Here is a 21,539-nt window from a genome sequence, read left to right on the forward strand (position 1 = left end):
ATATGGCTCCAGCCCCATCCCCATCACAGCCCCTGCTCTGCAGGGTAGCCCCCCGGCCCAGGAGGAGCCCTCTGGATCCGTCCTGCATGTAGCAGGGGAGGCCCGATCCCCCTGCCCTCGAAGACAGGGACCTCAAACCCCGGCATTCACCAGGTGCACCAGCTGGAGATGGAGAGCACGCAGCCCCCTGGAGGAACCTGCCTCTGCCCGAAGACACACTTGGAACCCAGAGCTTTTGTGTTATAAAAATATTCCGTGCTTTATTTACTCTGTGGTAGAAAAATAACATGGCCAGGACCCCAGAGCTTCCCGCCAGGGCAAGGGGAGAGGTGGGGGGCAGAGGGCTCCGCTCCTCCAAACCCCCTGCCCACCCGACTGCCCTTGCTGGGTGCCCTTGCACCCTGCCACCCTCGTGCTGCAGCGGCTCTGGAGGGGACACTGAGGCCGGAGGGGCTCCTGCATCCTTGGGGGCCAGAGGAGGAGATGAGGTCCGGGAGGGGACCCCGCCGCTGTGGAGCAGAGTGCAGCACCGGCTGGGGGGGAGCCCCGGCCGAACCCCCGCTCCGCCCCACGCCCCCCAACACACCCCTGGGGACGGAGCCGCGGGGGGAGAACAAGAAGGCGACACGTACATTCTTAGTGACGACTGCGAAAGCAAACCTGAGGCCGGGCTCCCAGCCCCTGCCCCAGCAGCCCCGCGGGGGGAGCAGGGGGCTGCAGGGCTGGTGCTGGCAGAAGCGGAAAGCCGAAGCTGGGCCTCTTAAAAAGGAACATACAGGAAAACCATGCGACAAATCCGCTGCCGTTTATACAAGGGCATGAACACCAAAGAGCCGGACGCCAGCCTGTGTTTCAGGGCAGCACGGAGCAAATCCTGGGGGCAGAGCCCACCCGCCGCCCCCCCCGCCCCCGGCACAGAGACACAAACACAGCACAGTCCCCACAGCGCCAGGGCCAGTGGCGAGGGACCAGGTGCCTGCCCGTCACGACTGGGCGTGAGGGATCCACTGACTGTCCACGGGGCGCCGCAGCAGCTCCTCCACGTGCCTCGCCACGTCCATCGTGTCATCCAGGTCAAAATCACCCTCAGGGTCCAGCACGGGATCGGGGCTGCAAGAGGCAGGGGGTGAGGAGGGGACCGGCTGCAGCAGGAGGGGGGCAAGGGATGTGATACCTACTTCTGGGTGTACATGTTGTAATGGGGCTGGGAGCAGACGGCAGGCGAGGGCGCCTGGTCCATGTAGGTGGCCCCTCCAGGGGCAGAATCGCCTGATGCATTGACAAACCTGTGGGGACGGGTCTCATGAGTGCTGGCACAGGACACGATGGGCACCCTGGGGGTGAAGTGACGCTCTGGAAATTTTCACCCCCTCTGAACAGCGTCTCCCAAGGCTCAGCACCAACGTGGCCATTGGCAGCTGAGCTCTACAGTGCCCTGGGCTGCCAGTCACCCCTGCCAGCTCGACAGGGTTAATCCCATGGGACCCACTGCCCAGGGTCTGCCTTTGGGGTCACACTTACTCTGGCACCACTTGCTTGATCTGTGGCTTCACGTATCCATCCACGGCTTTAGCTAGAGGGAAGGAGACAGCGCTGAGGCCCCAAGATCCTGCTCGTGCCATGAGCCTGTGGCAGTGCTGGGGGCTTCAGCTGCAGAGCCCCTGTGGGGCCAGTGCAGCCCTGGGGTGGGGGATGCTGCGAGCCCCAGCTCCACGCCAGCTGGATGCACAAAGGAGGGGACACACATGGGGTGAAGGGACAGCGCTACCTGGCGTGGACTCACAGAGAACCGGCGTGTAGTACTTGGAGAACACCTCATCCTTGGGCCGGTCGGGGAACACGTAAATAAGGTAACTGAGGTCCCCAAGGCGGTCGGCCAGGGAGCGGATGGAGAAGTCCCTGGTGGTGAAAGGCATCAGGTTCCAGAACATCCTCTCAGCTGCAAGACAAGAACGAGGACCACGGTGATGTCCAGAGCCAGTGGTGGCTCCCAGCCCTGCTCTGGACACAGGCTGTGAGGTCACATCAGGCAGCAAAACAGCATCTGGGTTGGACGGTTCAGCCTGGTCACTCCTCCCTGCTCTCGCCAGTGCTCGGGCCCAGTGGCAGCCACGGCTGCAGCGAGTGAGGGCAGCGCTGCTCTCCACAGGACAGCTGAGGCATCCCGCGGGCTCTTGCACTCGCCCCTTTCCCAGGGAAAGCTCTAGCGTGCCCACCATGGCACTGCCCCATGAGAATGAGGCGGCCAAGCCCCAGGAGGGGTCCAGGGACACTCCATCTGGGGGTGCCAGCACCCAGCACACACTCACAGGAATCAAACTTCCAGGCGATGGTGATGCCACCGATCTCCGAGTCGCTGAAGCGCAGGAGGAAAGTCCCGTCGGGCTTGTTGATGAGCAGGTCGTGTGCCTGCTGTTTGTTGACGAAGCCCAGGATGGCCCTAGGCAGAGCAGGGCGTCAGGGCAGGGGGCTTGGGCTGGGCAGCGCGGGGCAGGGCGGCTCTTACCCGTCATTCCAGTGCGGCTTCAGATGCTTCTTCAGCACCTCCATGACCCCGTCAAACCACTGCCAGAAGGTGTAATTCCTCCCGGGCAGGTTTTCCTGTTGAAATCCCCAGAAAATAAGCACTCCTGCCACCAGCCTCGGAGCTGCTGTTACACAATACAGCCACTGGATGCAGCAGCAAACACTCAGGGACCTGGACTGTGGGACTCCCGGGGGGACAGGCCCCACACAGCCCCCCAGCACAAGCAAGCACTGGGGGCTTGTGCCCACAGCTCTCCTGCACACATTCCAGGCCGCTCACCCGGTTGAACTGGGACCAGGACACCGTGGTGCTGCTGTAATCCTCCAGGTGGGAGCTGGTGCTGTTGAACAGCTTCTGTGCCAGGAACACCAGGTTCTCCTTGGTCAGCCCGCGGCTGCTCTGCACCTCCGCCTTGAACTTCATGTTGAGCGCCTCGCAGAGCTGCGGCCACTGCACCTTGTCGGGCACGGCGAAGGGCACACGGCCCTGGGGGGGCAGAGACTGGGGTCAGCACCAAGCTCTGCCTGCTGCCCCCGAGCACATCCTGCCAGGAGGCTGAGCCCAACTCCCCCAGCCTGTCCTGCCCCCCACGGCCCTGGCACTCACAGGCTCGGCAAAGGCATTGTCCCAGAGCACAGTGGCTGTGGCGTTGTTGTCCTGGCTCCCGTGCACGATCACTACCACCGGCAGGGACAGCGTCTGCCAGGGGGAAGGAGACCAAAATGGGCTGTGGGGCACCACAGGAGCATTGCCCGTGGGTGCCCTATGGCCCCAGCCCAGCCCCACACCTGTGGGTATGGTGTCTGTGGCTCACCTAGGGCTACAGAAGGGTCAAGGCTGGTGGCCTTACCTTCACCTGGAAGACCAGCTCATTGCCACCAACACTGAACTGCGACTCGAAGAGGATGGTGAACTTCTCTTCTGTCACTGACTCGGCCCCACGGCGATCTGAGCGCTTGATCCGCTTCAGGGACTGCAGGGAGACGTGAGGAGTGAGCACAGGGGAACAGATGGGGACACCAGGGTGAACACAGGGGGACATGAGGGCACACGAGGGGAGGCGGGGGCACTCACCATGTTGCGAAAGTGGGCACTGAGCGTTCCAGTGGCCTGGTGATACTCCATCACACAGCAGTTGTTAAGGATCTCCCCACTGCTCTCGCTGCCACCAGAATGCAGGGGTCAGGGGCCCACCTGGGCTGGGAGCCATCTGAGGTGCAGGCCCCCCCATGCCATGCTCCCCACTGCCTTGGCAGCCCCAGCCCCCCTACTACACCCCCCCAGCCCCCGGCATTACTTGCGGGTGCTCTCGTTCTTCAGCAGGGCCTTGGCTTGCTGCTCACTGATGATGGTGGCCTTTACCTGGGGGGGGTTCATGTGCACGTTCAGCTTCCCCCCCACCAGGAGCCGCACGGTGGCTGCGAACTTGGTCTGTGTCTTCAACACCTGAGGGGGCTGCTTCTCGATGATGAAGGTGCTGGGGGAGGGCAGGAGGATTAGGGGGGGGTGGGCAGAGCAGGGCCAACCCCACCCACTGCCTCAGTCCACCCAGACCCCGCCAGTACCTGGTGACCAGGGCAGAGATGATGTCGGTGATGGTGCCGTTCAGCTCTGACAGCATCTCCTCCACGGGGCCCGGGATTGGCAGCTGCTGGCACAGGTGCTCAGCCCGGCGGATCTGCTGCCGGTTCTGCCAGATGATCTCCGCCAGCTTCTCGCACCTGAGGGGAGCAGGGCTCAGCACGCGCTGCAGGTCAGCACCCTGTCCCACCCTGCCCCACCAGGCACCCACCAGGTCTGCAGCACGTCCAGGGTGCCCTCGGGTGGGCCCCCGTTCCCTGCCAGCTGCTGCCGGCGCTTCCACTGGATCAGCTCGTCATCCAGGATGGTCGTTTGCTGCTTGCGCAGCAGCTGCAGCGTCTTCTGGTGCTTCTCAGCCAGGTCCTGCGAGGTGGGATGGTGTCACGGGGCACAGGGGGCAGCATCACAGGAAGCAGAGGACAGCATCACAGGGGAAGGGGTGGCATCACTCACCACGCGGTACTGCTGTAGTGTCTGGGCCTCCCGGTGCAGCCAGGCCTCCAGCGATGCCTTCTTCTGTTGCAGCGTCGTCTCCCGTGACATGCGCTCCTGGGGGCCCAGCTGAGAGAGCTGGGAGAACTGGGCTGGGGGACAGGTCGTGGCGTTAGGGCCAGCCCTGACAGTGCCCCGGCCTCACACCCCCCTCAGCCCCTCACCCACCTTGAAGGCGCATGTTCTCCTGGTACTGGATGATGAAGTACTCCTGTGTCTGCTGCAGCTTCTTGAGCTCGTTCTCCGAGTCCTGCGTGATGAGCCGCAGCTCCTCGAAGGTCTGGTTGATCTGCAGGTGCTTCTGGGACATGGCATCCACCAGGGAGCCAGCGGGCGAGGGGCTCTGTGCAGGGCATGGGGCGTGCTTAGCATGGCAAGGGGACCCTCCCTGTTTCCTTGGGTGCTGGGGGCACCCAGAGCATCCCCTGCCTCGGGGCTGCTCCCCTCATCATGCTGGAGCCCCTGAGCATTCCCCCAACCCTGCAGGACCCTCTCCCTCACCCCTCCCAGCTCCCACTCACATTGTTGGCCTCCCGCACCAGCCGCTGCTCATGGTAGAGGATGTGCCGGATGCAGCGCACCAGCTCCATGGGGCACCGGTCATACGTGTTCTGTAGGAGAGCACAACCTCAGCCACGCACAGGGCAGGGACCCCCCAGTCTCACACCCCCACCCGTGGCCCCCCACTTGCCTGCAGCTGTGTGGCATAGTGCCCCAGCTTGATCTTCAGCAGGAAGCCATCCTCCCCCACTTGATGGTCTGCCTTCTTCTGCAACTCCTGGATCAGCCCCTCCAGCAGCTGCGTTGCCTTCACATTCTCCTGGGGGTTGTCGAGGTCGATGGAGTCCCTACGTACGGAGCAGAGAGCATCAGGGCAGCCCATTGGTGGGGGGCACCCACCGGCACCTCTGGGGCAGCTGCTGCCAAGCCCCAGCACCCCCCTGGGGACAGGACCCCCCAACTTACCATGCCTGGCTCTCGATCCACTGTGACAGGTAGTGCCGCACCTCGATCGGGAAGTGCTGCCCGTAGAGCGCCTGCATCTGCCGCAGGGCTTCGCCCTGGAGCTGCTGGGCCTGGATCCACACGGCCATGGCTCAGCACCTGCGGGAGATGGGCTGTCAGGGCACCCGTGGCAGACAGGCGGGTGCTGTGCTGCACAGGGTCCGGCCCCAGCTGTCCCCACACCCTTTGCAGGAGCTTCCGTGTTTTCCCTCGCAGGAGTCTCTGGAGTCTCTGGCGCTGCCAGCGCTGTCTCCAGAAGCTGAAAGAAGGGGCGTGTGGGGGCAGGGGACCCTGGCTCTGAGTCACCCCCTCTTTTCTAGGAAGAACCCTGGGGGTGCCCGGGGCCAGGGACGTGCCTCTGCGCGGCCTCTCCACATGGTTCTCATTTCCCCTCACTGCGCCACGGGATCGCAGCCATCGCTGGCCACGCAAATGAGGAAACGGGGCTGAGGGGAGGGAGGGCTGGCCAGAAATCCAGGGTGACGCAGAGCGGAGGCCCCCCCTGTGCTCTCCCTGCTCCTGCCCACACCCTGGCAGTGCTGACGGGCAGAAGCAGTCCCGGCCCCAAGGGACCACGTGGCACCACAGACCCCGGTAGGTCCCTGATCCCAGGGCTACTGCATGACCTATGTCCTGGTGGAGACACACGAAGCTTCTCAAAGCAGTTTTGGGGCAGCTCTGCCTCCATGCAGGAGCACTGCCAGATTCCACCAGCCATTCAGTCTCGGCTCCCATGGGGCAGCCAGGGATGGGACAGCGGAGACAGCACCTCTGCTAAATCCTAGTGCGTCCCCTGGGCAGTCCCACCTGGTGGCTGAGTGTTTGAGGGTAATACAGTGGTGCTCAAGGCTCCCCCCCAAGACGAGGAGGCAGCAGTAAATAGCATTTAGATACACTCACACCCAAACCTCCTGGAATCTGGCACCACACAAAGGGGCTGGGCAGAGGTGCGGGACCTCAGGCCATGTCCCAAGGCCGAGTGATCATCGCAGGACCTGGTCACTGCAGTGGCTGGTGGTAAGCAGAAAGACCGGGCCAGTGGGGGCTGTGGCTCCCCAGAGCACTTTGTTCAGCCTCAGAAACACCCCACGGCCCACACAGCTCCAGAAGAGCCGGTGGGGTCCCTCAGTCAGGGGCACGTGCTGGGGGACAGAGGCAGCGGGTCCGAGAGGAGCAGCCACGGCTGGAGCCCCTGAGCCTGGCACACCCGCCCCTGAGCAGGAAGAGGAACAATAACCCAGAGCTGGCTAAAAATGAATTTTTCCCCTATAAAAAGGGAGGAACGTTTCCACATTCACAGAAATCACCAAGCTAGAAATGCTGCTGGCAAGGAGGGGCCTGGGGAGGCATAAGAATGCCAGCAAGGAGGAAAGGGAAGGTGGGATGGCCAATAACAGGACAAGCTGCTGTTGGAAATTGAGGGCGCTTGATAAGGGGCAGCGGTGGCAGGGCCAGGAACAGCCCTGGCCACGACACTGCCACCATGACACAAAAAACCAAAGTCCCCAGCACTGCAGGGACATCTGCATGGACACAGAGCAAACAGATGCTGCCCTGCCTGTCGAGAAAATGGTGATCTCTTCCCATTTCGTGGTGACAAAACACTTCCTACTCCACTCCAGTGTGTTGTTAAGCAACGAGTCTCCAGCTGGTCTGTGGTGAGCCAGCAGGCACTGCACTCAGCCAGCGCCAGCCTGGGAGCAGGAGCACCAGCATCGCATCTGCCTCTACAAGGGACCATGCAGCTGCCAACGGTGGCACCGCTCACGTGGTGCGTGCCCCAAAACACCACTCATGCCAGGCTTGGCCACAACCTCCATGGGCATCGTCAGTGCAGCAGTGGACATTTCTGCAGGCACCTCATTTTGGTTTCCCATGTCTCACCTGTGGACTGACAAACCAATCCTCCCTGTGGGCCACTGGGTGCCCCAGCACAAGCCACCGGTGCTGCCTGCCGTGAGCAGATGAGGCTTTTGGCCCTGAGACCCAGCAAGGCTGAGGCATCAGCTCAGTTTTGGCACGAGCTGCAGCACCACGGTCCCACTGTGCAGCCAGAGCCACCACCACCAGCTTTTCCAGGCAGCCCTGCCTTCTGTGCCCAGCTGCTGCTTGCAGCCACTACCTTGACTTGGACTATGCTGAGCACCACTCTCCAGCACCACACTCTCCTGTGGCACCACTGGCTGCCCAAGGGGTGGGAGGCCAAGCATGGATTCACCCCCGTGCCCAGGGACTGGTATTTCAACCACCTCAGTGCCACCACCCAGCCCACCAGCCCCAGCGCTCTCCGTGGCTCCGGCACCGTGGCAGGGCCACTGCAGCCTCAAGCGCTGCCACGGGTCAGCTGTGCTGCAGCCGCCAGCCCCACACGCACTCCAACAACTGCAACAGGCAGATAATTGTAGTGGTTTAGGCTACTTTGCATTTACTCGCTGGCAGCGAGCTGGAACCCACCCGTCACTGCAGCTCGGTTAACCAGCAGCGCTCGACAAGCCACAGCAAGGCGCTCACCGGAGACTTATCGCCTGCGAGGCGGCACAGGCAGCAGCTTCCCGGGGTAGGATCAGGGCTGAGGAGAGGGACCCCAGCCCCACAGGGACCGTGCAGAGGAAGGCAAACACCAGCAGTCATTGCTTCTGCCTCTGACAGCCCCACTCCCCGCTGCCAGTGGGGAGGCACTGCCAAACCCAATGTAAAATCCATGAAACCCACCCAAAAGGGGCTCTCAGAGGGCCGGAGACAGCATTGGGAAAGAGGGTGGCAGGGGAAGGCTGGCAGCACCGCTGGGGCTGGGGACAGCCAGGGGACTGATGCGACTACAGCGGGGAAGGGTTTCAACCACAGTGGCAGCGGGCTGGCGCCAGCAACAGGTCCCAAGCTGCAGGAGAGCCGAGTACATCCGTGGGCAGACAAAAGGAGGGAAATGCCTCACGGGGTGAGGCCGGCAGTGGCAGTTTCCCACGTGCCACGGGCACGGCAAAACCCAGACACGGGCAGCAGTCACCCTGGGGCTGGGGCACGCTCCGCACGGGATGCTCCTCGCAATCAGCCGCGAGATGCTCCCTGCACACAGCTATCCCGAGGACCCTTCCGAGGGCAGGACACCCCTGCCACGGTGCTGGCACAGCCCTCGACAGCAGCCCCTTGCCCAGCCCCATGCCCCGCAGGACCGGGCAGGGGTCCAGGGCCACGCAAAGCCCTGGGGGAACCGCACCAAAAGGCTCTGGCTGTAACCCCACCACCACCCCCCCACTCCCGCGCCGGACACACGCAGCCCCTCGGCCCGCACTGCCCTTCGCCCGTCGATCTGCCGGCCCGGGGGTCTCCGGAGCGCTGTCCTGCCCCGGCGCTGGGCTCCGGCGGCAGCGGCCCTGCGCCCGCTGCGCCTCCCGCCGCAGTAAACACGGACACGTGGTTTCTCGGCACCTCCGGGAGCCCGCGATCGCTTCCAGGTCAGAGCCGGCCCCGCTGGCGGCCGCGGGGCCGGACCCCGCACCCCCGCACCCGCTGGTGCCGCCGGGGGATGCTCCGGTGCTGCCCCAGCCGGCGCTGCCCCTGCCCGCGGCGGGCCCGCCGGGAGGGTCTCCCGCAGCCCCCAAGGTGGGCAGCCACAAGCTCTGGAGCAGGATCCAGCCCCCCAGCCCGGCCCGCGGGACCGTGGGGATGGCACCCGAGCGCGGCCGCTCCGCACACGCGAGGGCTTTGGTTCCACCAAGGCAGACACCGCACCCCTCCACCCACACCGGCCCCCTGCCCGCCCCGGCTCGTTCCAGGGACCCCCTGGAGCCTGGTGCGGGGTGCCCCGTCCTGCAGCCGCACTCACCCGGGGTCAGGCCCCCCCACGCAACCCTGCGGTGTCCGAAGCCGGGGCAGCCCGGCCGCGGCTCCAGGCGGGCGCTGCCGGCACAGCCGGGCTCCCGTTTCGCTGGCTGCGCGTTACAGGAAGGAGCAGAGAGCAGCTATTTCCTTCCAAAATGTCAGCTGCCTGCGCAGGGCAGCCTGCCCTGGGCTGCTGGCAGCCACCTCTGCCACGGCTGCCTGTGGGGTGCCGGCTGGGGAGCGGGGCCAGCACGCCCTCCCGCTCGGCCCCGCACACCTCCCTGGTGCCAGAGTGGGCACAGCCTCTGTTCACAGCAGACTGGCGGTGCTGACCGCCCTGAGATCCCCTGGCTGGCCAGCAGCCATGGTTGAGACGCTAGGAACCACTGCAAGAACTCGGCATGGGGACAGACAGGACCCACTCACCTGCACCCCCCTAACTCTGCTCACACCCCCACAGGGCATGGCATCGAGATAGAGCCTGCACCAGGAACACCCAGGTGCTGGTGAGCAGCCCCCAGACCCCGTCCCTGCTCGCAGCTGCAGCCAGGGCTGGGGGCACGGGGGCACAGCGGAGTCAGCACGGAGGGCCCAGGGCAGCTTGCGTGTTTTACACCAGCCTGTGGTTTCCAGCTCTGGCTGGGAGGCAGCAGCCAGCACGGGAGCGAGCTCCTTCTAGAAGCTCCGTGCTTTGATGGGGTTTGTTTGTCTCCCACAGAAGGTGGTAGCAGCCGACGGCTTCACCCCGGTGGCATCGGGGAGGAGGCAGCTGAGTGCCCCAGCCCACGCTGGAAACCTCTGGGGCTAGGCACTGTGAGGCTCATGAAGGAGGTAATGCTGACTCTGTTAACAAAATGTGCCATCCTAGGGCAGAGACAATGGGTTCCACAACCAGCGGGCAGAGCCAGGACCAGTAGCACCAGGACCAGCAGGGTGTCCCGGCAACTCTGGGAGCCAAAAATGGAGAACTCAAACTGTTACAGGAACAAGGAAACCTCACATGTGACCTGATGTTGCCTACCAGCCCCTCACAAGCAGAGGTGCCCCAGCTAGGGACAGGCACCTCAGGGATCAGGGACAGGGGCTGCCAACAGATCTGCTCACACCACAGGCCAAGGGCTGTGCCTGCCTGCCAGCACTTGCCATCCTTGGGAAAGGTTTTTCCCCTCTCTTCAGATTTCCTCTTCCAACCACAGAGGCCTAGAAACCTGGTCAAACCAAAACCACCAAAATACCAAACAAAATCCCAGCAAAATCCCTTGAATTCAAGGGCTGGGACTATGAAAGAAAACCACCCTGGTGCACCAAGAGCCGCCCCGGGGCAGCCACAGCCAGATACAGGTGCTGTCCTGGCAGTGGTGGGATTCCCCCAGACACTGAGGATGTAGCAGGACCAGCACTGGTGGGCAGGACACACCATGCAGCCACAGTGGCAGAGCCCAGCACACAACCAGCCCATGTCCCTGGGAGGGGACGTGCCAGGGAACTGAAAGAAGGGATTTTCCCTCCACACTAATAATGACCCACCCCAAGCCCCTGTAACACCACACCGAGGGCACAGCCCCAGGGCCCCACAGGTCCTGCGCCAGCCCCCAGCACTGAGGCCACATCCAGCACAGCCCCTGGCTCAGTGATAATCCCCGCTCAGACCTGCACCAGCCCAGGAGGGATGTGATGGGAGAAGGACCTGAGGATTAAGCTCATTTCAGCATCGAATTAGTCCTGATTGGGGTCTGGAGACACAATTTCATTTTCTCTGCCATGCTTCAGTGAGCACACACAATGGCACTAATCCAGCCACAGCCAGGCTGGATTTTCCGTGTAGGACCCAGGTGGGTTGGGGGTGATGGGGGCAGTGCTGGCACCAAGTGTGCTGCTCCAGCCACATCCGATTGACACCACCCTCCTGCTCCCCGTGGGCCTGGGGACATGGTGCAGGAGCCTCTTTACCACTGGCACAGCCAGCATGGCATGGGACGGGCTTTTTGGATGCCTGCTAAACAGGGACGGGCAAAGGGACACCAGAGCAGCCCCTGCATCCCCCACCACGCTCCCAGGGTTCGTTTTCCAGCAGCTGCAGCAGCTCTGCACATGGAGATGCTCTCACACCAGCTCTGCGGAGCAGGATGGAGAGGGGTAAAGCCTTGCCTTTGCAAGAGGGGACACAGAGACACCCAGGGATGTTGGCAGGAGGGGAACTAGTCAGAGAGAGAATAAAACAACCGAAACACCAATGGTTTGTGCAACAAGATTCTCAGTCAAACCCAGACAAGGGTGAAGTACAGCATGCATCCACACGCACACAAACATGTCTAGGTGGGAGAGCTGGGTTTCAGGTTTCCTGGCCCTGGGATGTGTTCTGCAGCCCCCCGGAGCAACAGCAGCCACTGGCAGTGCCAGGGCAGAGCCCCTACCTTTGGGGTGCACCTTGAGCCCCACTGCATCATCTCTGTGAGCGGGGCCAGGGCAGCTGCATCCCTGGGGCTGCAGCCAGGGCCAGGTGTTCACACCAGACAGGACAAAGATCATTTTATAGCAGTTTTGGCTGGTGAGAGGGCTCAGAGCTGCCAGGAAGAGCTGCCTCTTCTAAAGGCTTTGTGAGGCCATTGAACAAGAGAGAGACAAGAGGCCAGACAGAGCAAGCACCCAACACACGGTGGGCAGGGCTGAGCTGACGCTGCTCTGGCTCTTCGAGGCAGCAGCTCCCCAGCACCAGCCTTTTCCCCAGTTCCCTCCCCGGCAGAGCTCTGCTATAAACCAGAATTTACAGCTCATAACACGAAGTTACAGGAAAAATGGAGATTGCAAAACTCACCAGTGACTGTTTGAACCAGGAGAGGGGTGGTGACCACGCTGGGGTTCGGCTACGCCGCTGTGGCTGCCCCAGCCCAGTGAGCAGCTGCCTGGCAGCCCATCACTCCCGGCGCGGTGGGAAGCGGGAGCTGGCACTCAAGGAAGCACCAGGCACGGAGTGCCTGTGAGCAGCCAGAGCTCCCAGCCCCTCTGGTGCAGCCAGATGGGTGGATTCTGCTTTATCAGCAAGTCAGCTCAGCCCTATCGGCCAGGAAGCCGTGTTCACAGTGCCTCCCCCTCGATGTTTCCCAACACAGCGGGAGAAGCGGCGCACGGCAGCCTACCTTTTATCAGCCAGCAGATGTTGCTAGAACTGTTGCTGCATGTAAAATTCAGGCATGCCCAGCGCCACTTGGATCCCTGCGCCAGCCACGCGGTGCCAGGGTAAACACCCCCACCCCCTTCCTCCCGGGATCAAAACACTTGGGGGTTGCAAAATAGACACCCCATGAAAGGAAAGGCATGCCACAGAAACATTACAGCTGTCGAGGTTACTTCTCCCCGAGCGTGCCGGAGCCGCGGAGCCAGCAGCCGGCACAGCCTCTCAGGCTGGAGCTGCCTGTGCAGCTTCAGAGCTGAGTCCTGACCTGTCCCGGTGAGGCAGAGACTGGAGAGTCCCTGCCCTCATCTCCCATGGCCCGGCTTCCCCACAGAGGGTGCTCCGACAGCAGCACCCACAGCGTGTGGGACACCGGGAGCCGCCACGGCCAGAGGGATGTGGCCCCCAGCACAGGTACCCAAGGGATGCTGATGGGAGGGAGGGAGGTCCCACTCGCCAGGGTTCCCACCAGCTCCCCACGGCTGCTGTGAAGGGCAGCCCAGTTCACAGTCATTCCTTGCAAACCAGAAAGTCATTTCCCAGCCGACGGGGCCGCTTCACTGTACTCGGCCCAGCACAGTCACCACTCTCCACCCACGCCGTGGACGAGTGCAGGGAGCAGGGATTTTTTGCAAGCAGAGTATCTGGGTTTTGCTATCACTCGAGAGAGAGCTGGGAAACCCCATGGCAAAGCCTTTGCAGACACTTTGGAGTCAGCACTTCCCCTGCAGTGAGAGGGGAATGCCCCTCCAGAGGCTCCGTGTGCCCTGTGCTGAACATCTACAACTCCAGCTCCGTGTCCAGTGCCAGCATCCCTTGTCCAGCTGCAAACATCAGCCTCAGCACTAGGCAGGCACAGCACAGCCAGTCAGGTGGCTCTAGTGACAACTGCAGGGGCCACACACCCCTGAGAGAGGACACCGTCAAGGTGCCACGAAATGCAGAGTGGGTGACAGCCACCCACCACGCCCCTCTCCCAGCCCAGCCCCGGGCACAGGCTGCTGGCATCTCTCAACCTGAACCAGAGCTCCTCCTCCTCCTCCTCTTTGTGCTGCACCCACCACACAGCCTGTCCCAGCCCAGCCCTCCCTGGCCCAAGGGATGAGCCGCTGCCCAGGAAGGTTATAAAACCCAGGGAGACGGTCTCCATCCAGGACCTCGGAAGCACATCAGGTCAGGTTGTGATCCCGAAGGCTTCAGGAGCACCAGGGCCGGGGCAGGTGAGCCTGACACATCCAGTGCCTCCCCTCACCTGGAGCCACACACACAGGGTACAGCCAGGCTCGGCACTGGACCCAAGCAAACCTCCCTGCAGCAGGGTCACAGCACTGGTGCAAACCTCGGCTCAAAATCACTCCAAAGGAGCACTGCAGCTGCAGCCAGCCCAAGGCCGTGCTCCCCACCATGGGCCTGGGGCTGTCCTCCTGGCATCAGGACCTGGAGGGGAGAGCTCTCGCAGTGCAGGGCTGCTTCCCAGTGCCCATGGTGGTGGACAGGCTCTCCAGAATACCCCATGGTGCCCACACCGGCTGCCTTCACATATGCTGCTGCTGGGGCTCTGGCTGTTCCGGGCACAGGCACGAGCACTGTGGGGACACGGGGTAACTGAGACAGCCCAGGGCCAGGAATATCCTGCTCTAACCAGGTGACCCACAACCCGGGGACATCGTGTGCCATGTCCCTGCCACGGGCGAGCCATTCAGCCCTGCCCTGTGCCCAGCCCTGCCTCCCCACGGCAACGCACCCCAGACCCCACGAACAAACTGCTGCTGGTCACCGCCTGTCCCCGGCCCGCCCAGCACGACACACGGAGACTCGAACGAGCCGACGGCCCCTGGGCCACAACTGCCACTGGAAGTGTCACCGCGCCACGGAGTGCGCTCGGCAGTGCCGGGCACCGGACCCCCGAAGCCGCTCGGCGCCTCGTCGGGAGCTGCCCGTGGCCGGCCGGGCACGGAGCCCTGACAGCTCCGTATCCCGCTGGACAGGTGGCCGCGGCTCCCCCGGGCTCGCAGTCACCGGCCGCGCCCGAGCTGGGTGAAAGGCCACCGGGCGCTGCGGTCCCTGCGGTGTCACCGCTCCCGCCTCCCGCCGGGGACCGATCCCACCCGCCCCGCGGCGCGGACCCGCGTGTCCCATGGCCAGCAGCGGGGCTCGCGGGATTTACCGCCACCCCGGTTCGGTGCGCTGCCTGCGGCGGACCCCGCCACCCCGCCGCTGCACGGGACCCCTCCCGCCGCCCCAAACCTTCCCCTTGGCCCGGGACCGCGGATCGGAACCGCTCCCCGCGGCCGCCGCTCCGCCGGAGCCCGGAGGCGGGAACCGGCCCGGCTCTGCCGGGAGAGGAGCGCCCCCGTTCCGGGATGCGCCGCGGCACCGGGACGGGCCCGCCGCCCCCAGAGCGGCCCCGCTCGCCGCCTCCGCCCGCCCCGCGGTCCCGACCGGGGCCCCCGCAGCGCCCCGCGCTCGGCACGGCCCCGCCGGGAGCTGCGCCCGCCCGGGGTTACGAAACACCCGCAGCGCGGACTGGACCGCCCCAAGAAGCCCCGCCGCACCCCTCCCGGCCCCGCCGCGGAAGGAGAACGGGGCCCCGGCCCGGCCCCGGGCGGCGATGGCGGCTCCGCGCCCACCTGCGGCCGCGGCGGCGGCTCCGCTGCTCCGGCGGCTCCCGGCGCTCGGCTCCGCCGCCCCCCCCGCGCCCCGGCACTGCCCGCGCCGCCCCGCCCCCCCCCGCGGCTCCGCCCCCGCCCGCCCCCGCCGGCACCGGGCACCGGGAACGGCGCCGGGTAACGGGACCGGTGCCGGGCACTGAGTAGCGGCACCAGACAGTGGCACTGGGTTAATGACACCAGCGCCGGGTCTTGGCATAGGGCGCCAGAAGTGGGTAACGGCACTGGCACCGGGCAACAGCACCGGGCACGGGCAGAGCCCAAAGCAGTTACAGGCTTTCAGCACCGACTCTGGCAAGGCACAAACCAGCACCAGAGTTCGGCACTAAGTACCGGGGAAGCCCAAAGCTTCACCAGGCCTCGAGTGCTGGGAGTAGGAGCATCCTCATACTGGCACTGGGCCCTCCGTGTGAAGCAGCCGTGGCTGCCTGATGCCCACTCCTGCCACAGATTCAGGCTGATATCTCATGGCCATGTGCACAGCCAAGGTCCCCAGCGCTGCTGCAGATGCTGCATCCACCTCTCCTGAGCTGCCGCATCCCCTGCACGCTTTGAGGAGACCCAAGGCGCTGCTGGCTCCTGCGGGGTTCCCCAAACACAGAAAGGTGGCAGCAGCCATGAGAAAACCATGCTGAGGGGCTCTTGCACAGGTGCCACCCACAGCAGAACCCTCCCGGCAGCGCTGGCACCCCAGGGGCATCCTGGGCGACAGACACCCTGGGCAGGCAGTTGCTGTGTGGTGATGGGCAGGGGTGGTGGCAGGAAGCAATACTGGGTGTGCTCGTTCTGCCCCAGCGCTCACACCCACCGCATGGGATCTCCCGGGCTTTCACTTTCATTACCGGTTCATCTTCTGTGGCCTGAAAAAAACTCCGGAGGGAAATTCAGCTGGCCCAGGGCCCTGTCCCATTCTGGGCTGGTAGAAGCACAGGTGACCCTGCCTGGGGTGGTAAGTACCCAGCTCCAGCCTTGGGAATCTGGGAGGGATGGGCTCATCTCTCCTTGTGCCGGCGCCAGAACAGAATCACTCTCGGACAGTTGATGCACTGGCGATTGCAGATCACTTGGCCACTGCGTCAGAGCACAGCCCCAAGTTCCCACCTCTCCATTGCTTTTGTACTAAAGTCCTCCAGCTCCAGCTCCTCACTGCCTTGTCCAGCTCCACGTGTCCAAGAGATAAACACCTGTGGGCTCGGGCAGACACCAGCACAGCACCTGCTCCATACAAATGGTAGTCACAAACCAGAGCTTTCTGACTCACCTCCTCCCCGACAGCCTTGCTGTGTGCCCAGAGCAGCTGCAGTGAACGGGACGGCCCAGGGGGACGAGCCACTCTAGCCTGAGCAGCCCCCACCATCCCACCAAATGTTTTGCTGCCTACCCTCACCCGCTCTGTAGCATTTCATGCACAGGGTCTGACCCAGCGCTGCTGAAACACTGCCAGCAGAGCCCTGGCTGCAGTTCCAGAGATGCTCTGGACCTCTCAGGTAGGTGAGCTGCAGCCCCAGAGACACAGGGACAGGTGCCCAGCACGGGGCCAGCAGCTCCCACGCTCCCTTTGCATCCACTGAGAGAAAGGAAAAGGAATGGGGAGTGCAGCGCAGGGCCCCGGTCCCTGCCCGCCCAGCTCAGCCAGGACGTTCCCAGTCCAGCGAGTTGCATCACGCAGACACGGCTTTCACAATCCCTGGCCCACATAACCCATCGGCACAGTCAGCCGGGCACTGGCTGCTCGGGCCAGGGAATCAAGGTCACACAACAATGTCTGTGGCTGCTGGGGCTCCATCTGAGCACTGCAGGGCCTGGGAAATCCAGAGGGGCTGGGACACGGCACTCCCTGTGCTGGAGACCCACACGAGCAGCCACATGTGCTTGGGAGAGGTGGGAGATGTACACAAAACACCCTCCATCCCCTCTCCCTTCCATCCCTTCTCCCTCCCCTTTTTGGTAGGAAGGGGGAAAGAAAGGAGAAAGACATCAGTGATGGGAGAGAAAGTGGAGAGGACTCCATGCTGAGAGAGCAAATGGAATCCAATAAAATCCAGTACAATCAAATCACAGTTTTGTTTCAAACAGGTCCCAAGGAAAAGTCTGAGCTGGTTGGTGGGGATGTTACCCAAGAGAAATTCCTCCTTTCTGGAGGAAGAGAACAAGGAAACAGCAACTGCAGCAGTGACCAGTGGAGAGGCTGTCCCTGGCTCTGCCCCAGCTCTGCCTCAGCTCTCTTTGGTCCCCAGAAAGTCTCAAAAAGTCTCTGGGAAGGTGAGCAGTGTCCAGGCTGAGCCGGCCGGATGCATGATCACCTCACGAGCTCAACAGGATGCCGAGTGACTCTGTGCATTCCAAGGACAGAGGGAACCTGGGGCTTCATAAGTGATTTCCTAGAAAATTGCCTCTGTATTTGGAGCAGGAGCGCAAGGAGTGCAGGGAGAGTAGCCTTCCTCTCTAAGTGGCATTTTGAGGGTCTTAATTATTTCTCAGGAGTGGAAGCATTTATTTAGGCAGCTCTGGAGAGGTCCTGAGGCTTCTGGATGCTGCCCCAAAGCCCTCCTGGCACTTCCCGTAGGCAAGGCTCTTCCACAACTGTCCCTGCTGCTCCTGGGGTGTGCAGGGCACAGTGCTCAGTGCTCAGACAAGGCACAAACACCCAACCACGTCACCTGCAGGCAGGACACAGCCTCAGCTCCATCCCCTGGAGTTTATTGGGAAGCAGAAGTCCTTAGGGAGGACCCCAGCCCCACCCTGTCCCTGTTTTGCGTCCCTCACACTCCCAGGTTTGTGCTGAGGCCACAAAACCCTTTTGTGATAATCCAGCCCAGCTAATGCAGAACAGATGAAGCCCAAAATTAGTCACAGCTTCATGCTTTCCCACAAAGGTCCCACTGGAGAACCAGCCCAGATGGGCCCCATGGGGTTCCAACCCTGGTGCTGGTGAGAGGGGCAGCCTGTCGAGAGCAGGGCCAGCAGCTGAAGGGACAGGGCAGCAGCACAGACCCTGCCAGGGCTCAGCCAGCCCACAGGCACCCAGGAAGCTCGTCACTGGCACAGGCTTGGCCCTCACGGTGTCTCATGCCAGCAGGAGGGGAGGATCCGCTCCAGCAAAAACCTGGGAAATGGCATTTTATGCGAGGAGGAATTTCCACAGGAAACCCTCTGCTTCCAGCCACTCAGAGACAGCTGGGAACAACCCAGCAAAAGCTCGGCCTTGGCAGCCAAGCAACACCATTGCCTGGGCAAAGGCTCTTTGTTCCCTCCGTAGTTCCTCCAGTTTGGAAAAAAACATCCAATTTCCGCTACTGGAACACCCGGGGCAGCAACAGCCCACCTGGGTCTGGGGTGGGCACCAGAACCCCACATCACTCTGGCTACACCCAGGGAGGGCACAGGGGAGCCAGCAGCACCCACAGCCCAACCGGGACTGAGGATACAAGTGTCTCATACCCCACACCCAGTGCCAGGTCTGGCCGGAGGCACCCGGAGCGTGGGCGCTGGGGCAGCACTTGGCCCTGCCACCCTGCACTGGCGCATCCCCACATCCCCACGCAACCCCTGTGCATCCCTGCTCTCCCCCTGCTTCCCTGCTCTCCCTTGCAGAGCTCAGGTTGCCACAGTAACCGCTCTGTCCTAGCTGCTCTTGCCATAAACACGCTGCCACGGGTCAGGCCGGTCCAGCAGCTGCACCAGGGCCCTTCACTGCGCACTGGGGGAGAGCTGAGCCCTCAGCACTGGTGCTGCCACAGCCCACTGCTGCACTCTGAGCCAGGATGGGATACCTGCAGGGAAACAGGCAGGTTGTGTCCCTCCAGCATGGCCACCAGTGGGGCTCACAGGTGGTCCGCTTTTGGGGGACCACGCTGTGCTGGAGCTCTGAGTTCAACCTCTGCCACACCTGGCAGTGGGAACTGCCACTGCTTGGCTCTGCTCTGCTGCATATTAAAGTCTGAGCGTGATGCAATGTTTGACTGTTGTGTTACGAGCGCTGGAAGCGGGGACTGGGATGACTCTTGGCTTGGGCAGTGGTGGCATGTGCTCCACACATGTCCCCGTGGGAAGACCCTGCCCAGCACCTGGGAGGGCAGAGGAGAGGGCAGGTGGCAGCTGAGTCCCGGGAGTCTTTGCCTTCCACCCCACACTGCAAGCACTGCTCGTTCAGTTGCTTGGCCCAGGAACAGGGCTGAGCCGAAATCCCTGACTGCCAGTTTATTCCCAAAGAACTGTCAAAATTCTACAGCCCGGACAGGCCTGGGGCCAGCAGGACCCCAGGGGCCAGTGGGGCCCCGCCCGAGAGCCCACTCCAGACTGCCCGTGGCACAAGGCTGCCCTGCCAGGTGGCCGCCCATCCCCAAGGGGCCGCCCCATGCCCGTCACACGCAAGTGTCCGCGTCCCAAGCGGATTATCTGCATATGGAAACCCCTAATCCGTTTGCATATTTGGCTCCGACACCGTTCCTGCTCCTCCCTGCTGTGCTGCAGCCCTGGGCAAGGAGCAAAGCCACCCCGTGACCTCCTTTCAGAGCCACAAACAACCCCGTGCCCCGGCACAGGCAGAAAGCAGGGGCTGCAGCCCCCACCCCCAAGGGGTGGCTGGGGCAGCAGGAGGGGGACATGGTGTTGGCAAGTGTCCCTTGCCCCTGGTGCTGCAGGGGTCTCGCCAGCCCAGCACAGAGACCTTCCCTGGGCACGTTTTCCTGCTGCACATCAGGCTCCAGCAGTTCCCAGCCTGCTGCCAACTGCAGCATTGACAGAATGAACCGCGAGATGGGAGCAGCAGCCCATTAATCCCAGATACTCAGGGCCGGCCCCAGCCGAGCAAGGCGGTTTCCAAGAGGGATGCAGTGGGCAGAGGGAGATAAGCAATCCCAGACCTGCAGGAGCGCTGGACGGGACACCATGTTCCCGACACCAAATGGTTGTGGCCACCCCAAGGTTTACAGATGGGTAAGAAAAATTCTTCACTGATCTTCAACCACATCCTGCAGCTGGCAGAGGGGAGCTGGGATCTGCTAGAGCAGGAGAATGGGGGCCCTGAGGATGGGCTGGGCCTTGTTCCCCTGTGAGTAGCCCCCTCCCCAGCACCCTGGGCTGTGCCACTTGGAGCAGGCAAAGATGCCATGCAGCTGCCTTGGGAGCAGGAACAGGTTTGTGGGGTTTGTGCAGAGCCCTGATTTGGTTTGCCAGTGAAATGGGTGGTCCTGAAGGGGCTGGTTCCTGTAGCAGGGACACGTGATGGCCTCAGTGCTCAGCTCAGACCCAAACAAGATGCTCCAGGGCACCTCCAGCGCCCAGAACAACCCAGCACAGCCGGTTCCACGTGACCTGCACGAACAATCCCCCTAATCCTGCTCTGACAGAGCAATAATCTCTCCCTCTTGGCCTCACCAGAACACAAACCCTGGAACCATCCCATGCTCTGAAGTGTTGTAGAGGGTCACAGGGTGCAAATGCTAGAGTGGAATCCACAGGGGTGGAGATGTTGGTGCTCTGTGGGCAACATATGGCAGTGGTACCTGCCCTACTCCCAGCCCCACACACCTCCCCACCCCTTGCCCTGCAGAGCCTGGGACCTGCTGTCCCCAACTCTAGCCCAGTCACCTCCACCCAGAGCCCACAAGGCAGAGGCACTGGCAGGGATCCCACTACAGCCCCAGCCAGTCTGGGAGCAGCCAGAAAGGGCCCCAGCGCAGCCACGTCCTCCCACGCCGGCACCGGCGTTTCCTTTACGCGAGCAGAGGAGACCCTGGCACAGCTCTGGGGCAGAGAAAGCAGCCACGGGGGTTGAGGTGCGGCCATTTATCCCCCTGTGGGCCCCGATGAGGGGCAGCTGCCCCACGTGTGCCGGGCAGGTGCCGGCAGCACCGCAGCTGGTTCGTGCCGGGGCAAACCGCAGCCGCGGCACCAGCCCTGCGTTCCGCTCACTGAGGCCCCAGTTCCCGGAGCGGGGTCAGGCAGGCAGAGCTGAGCTCACACCCCACAGCACGTCCGTCGCTTCAGGGCCTTTATTTTGGAGAAAGTTAAAGCCTGTAGATACAGCAATAAAATATACAAAAAAAATAATTTTTTTTTACAGTATCGGATGCTGCCCTGGGCTCCAGGGACTGCGGCTGGAGGCAGCTACGGTGAGCACAGGGGCAAAGGGCCCTCCTGCCCTCTGAGCATCCCTAGGGCCAGCCATGGACCCCCCCATCCTGCTCCCACAGTTTGGGGGGGGCTGGCCTAGACCCCACAGCCCCAGAATTCTCCTCCCTGTCCTTTGGCTTCGTGCCTGCTGGCTGTG

General features: G+C 63.1%; 1 protein-coding gene across 5 annotated transcripts; it reads right to left on the minus strand.

Moving 5' to 3' along the window:
* Positions 1 to 233: 233 nt before the first annotated feature.
* Positions 234 to 15,274, minus strand: LOC114063604 (signal transducer and activator of transcription 5B). Of its 5 annotated transcripts, none has more exons than XM_027895984.1 (19): positions 15,227 to 15,274; positions 5,567 to 5,710; positions 5,292 to 5,448; positions 5,122 to 5,211; positions 4,769 to 4,943; positions 4,562 to 4,692; positions 4,320 to 4,471; positions 4,093 to 4,248; positions 3,825 to 4,004; positions 3,602 to 3,689; positions 3,378 to 3,500; positions 3,134 to 3,226; positions 2,807 to 3,013; positions 2,507 to 2,601; positions 2,310 to 2,440; positions 1,784 to 1,939; positions 1,522 to 1,573; positions 1,179 to 1,286; positions 234 to 1,110 (listed from the first exon to the last, which is right to left on the minus strand). In XM_027895984.1, exons 2-19 carry the CDS (start codon positions 5,692 to 5,694, stop codon positions 984 to 986), a joined length of 2,349 nt encoding a protein of 782 aa, XP_027751785.1. In that variant the 5' UTR covers positions 5,695 to 5,710; positions 15,227 to 15,274; the 3' UTR covers positions 234 to 983. The 5 variants fall into 5 exon arrangements, with proteins under 5 accessions (XP_027751785.1, XP_027751781.1, XP_027751783.1 ...); XM_027895980.1 differs by having other exon boundaries at positions 1,769 to 1,939; XM_027895982.1 differs by having other exon boundaries at positions 1,769 to 1,939; positions 5,567 to 5,704; positions 15,227 to 15,265.
* Between the last annotated feature and the right edge of the window lie 6,265 nt (positions 15,275 to 21,539).

This window comes from Empidonax traillii, unplaced genomic scaffold (genome assembly GCF_003031625.1).
Source record: "Empidonax traillii isolate 1590-97213 ecotype Southwest subspecies unplaced genomic scaffold, ASM303162v1 scaffold476:size613836, whole genome shotgun sequence".
Taxonomy (NCBI): domain Eukaryota; kingdom Metazoa; phylum Chordata; class Aves; order Passeriformes; family Tyrannidae; genus Empidonax; species Empidonax traillii.

Bases quoted from the DNA above. Each gene is read 5' to 3' on its own strand.
- LOC114063604 (XM_027895980.1), bottom strand. From the start codon at position 5,694: ATGGCCGTGTGGATCCAGGCCCAGCAGCTCCAGGGCGAAGCCCTGCGG. The intron at 4,472-4,561 runs GTGAGTGATGCC...CCCACCTCGCAG, and splicing joins CACTACAGCAGTACCGCGTG to GACCTGGCTGAGAAGCACCA. The intron at 1,574-1,768 runs GTAGCGCTGTCC...CCTTCCCTCTAG, and splicing joins TCTCTGTGAGTCCACGCCAG to CTAAAGCCGTGGATGGATAC.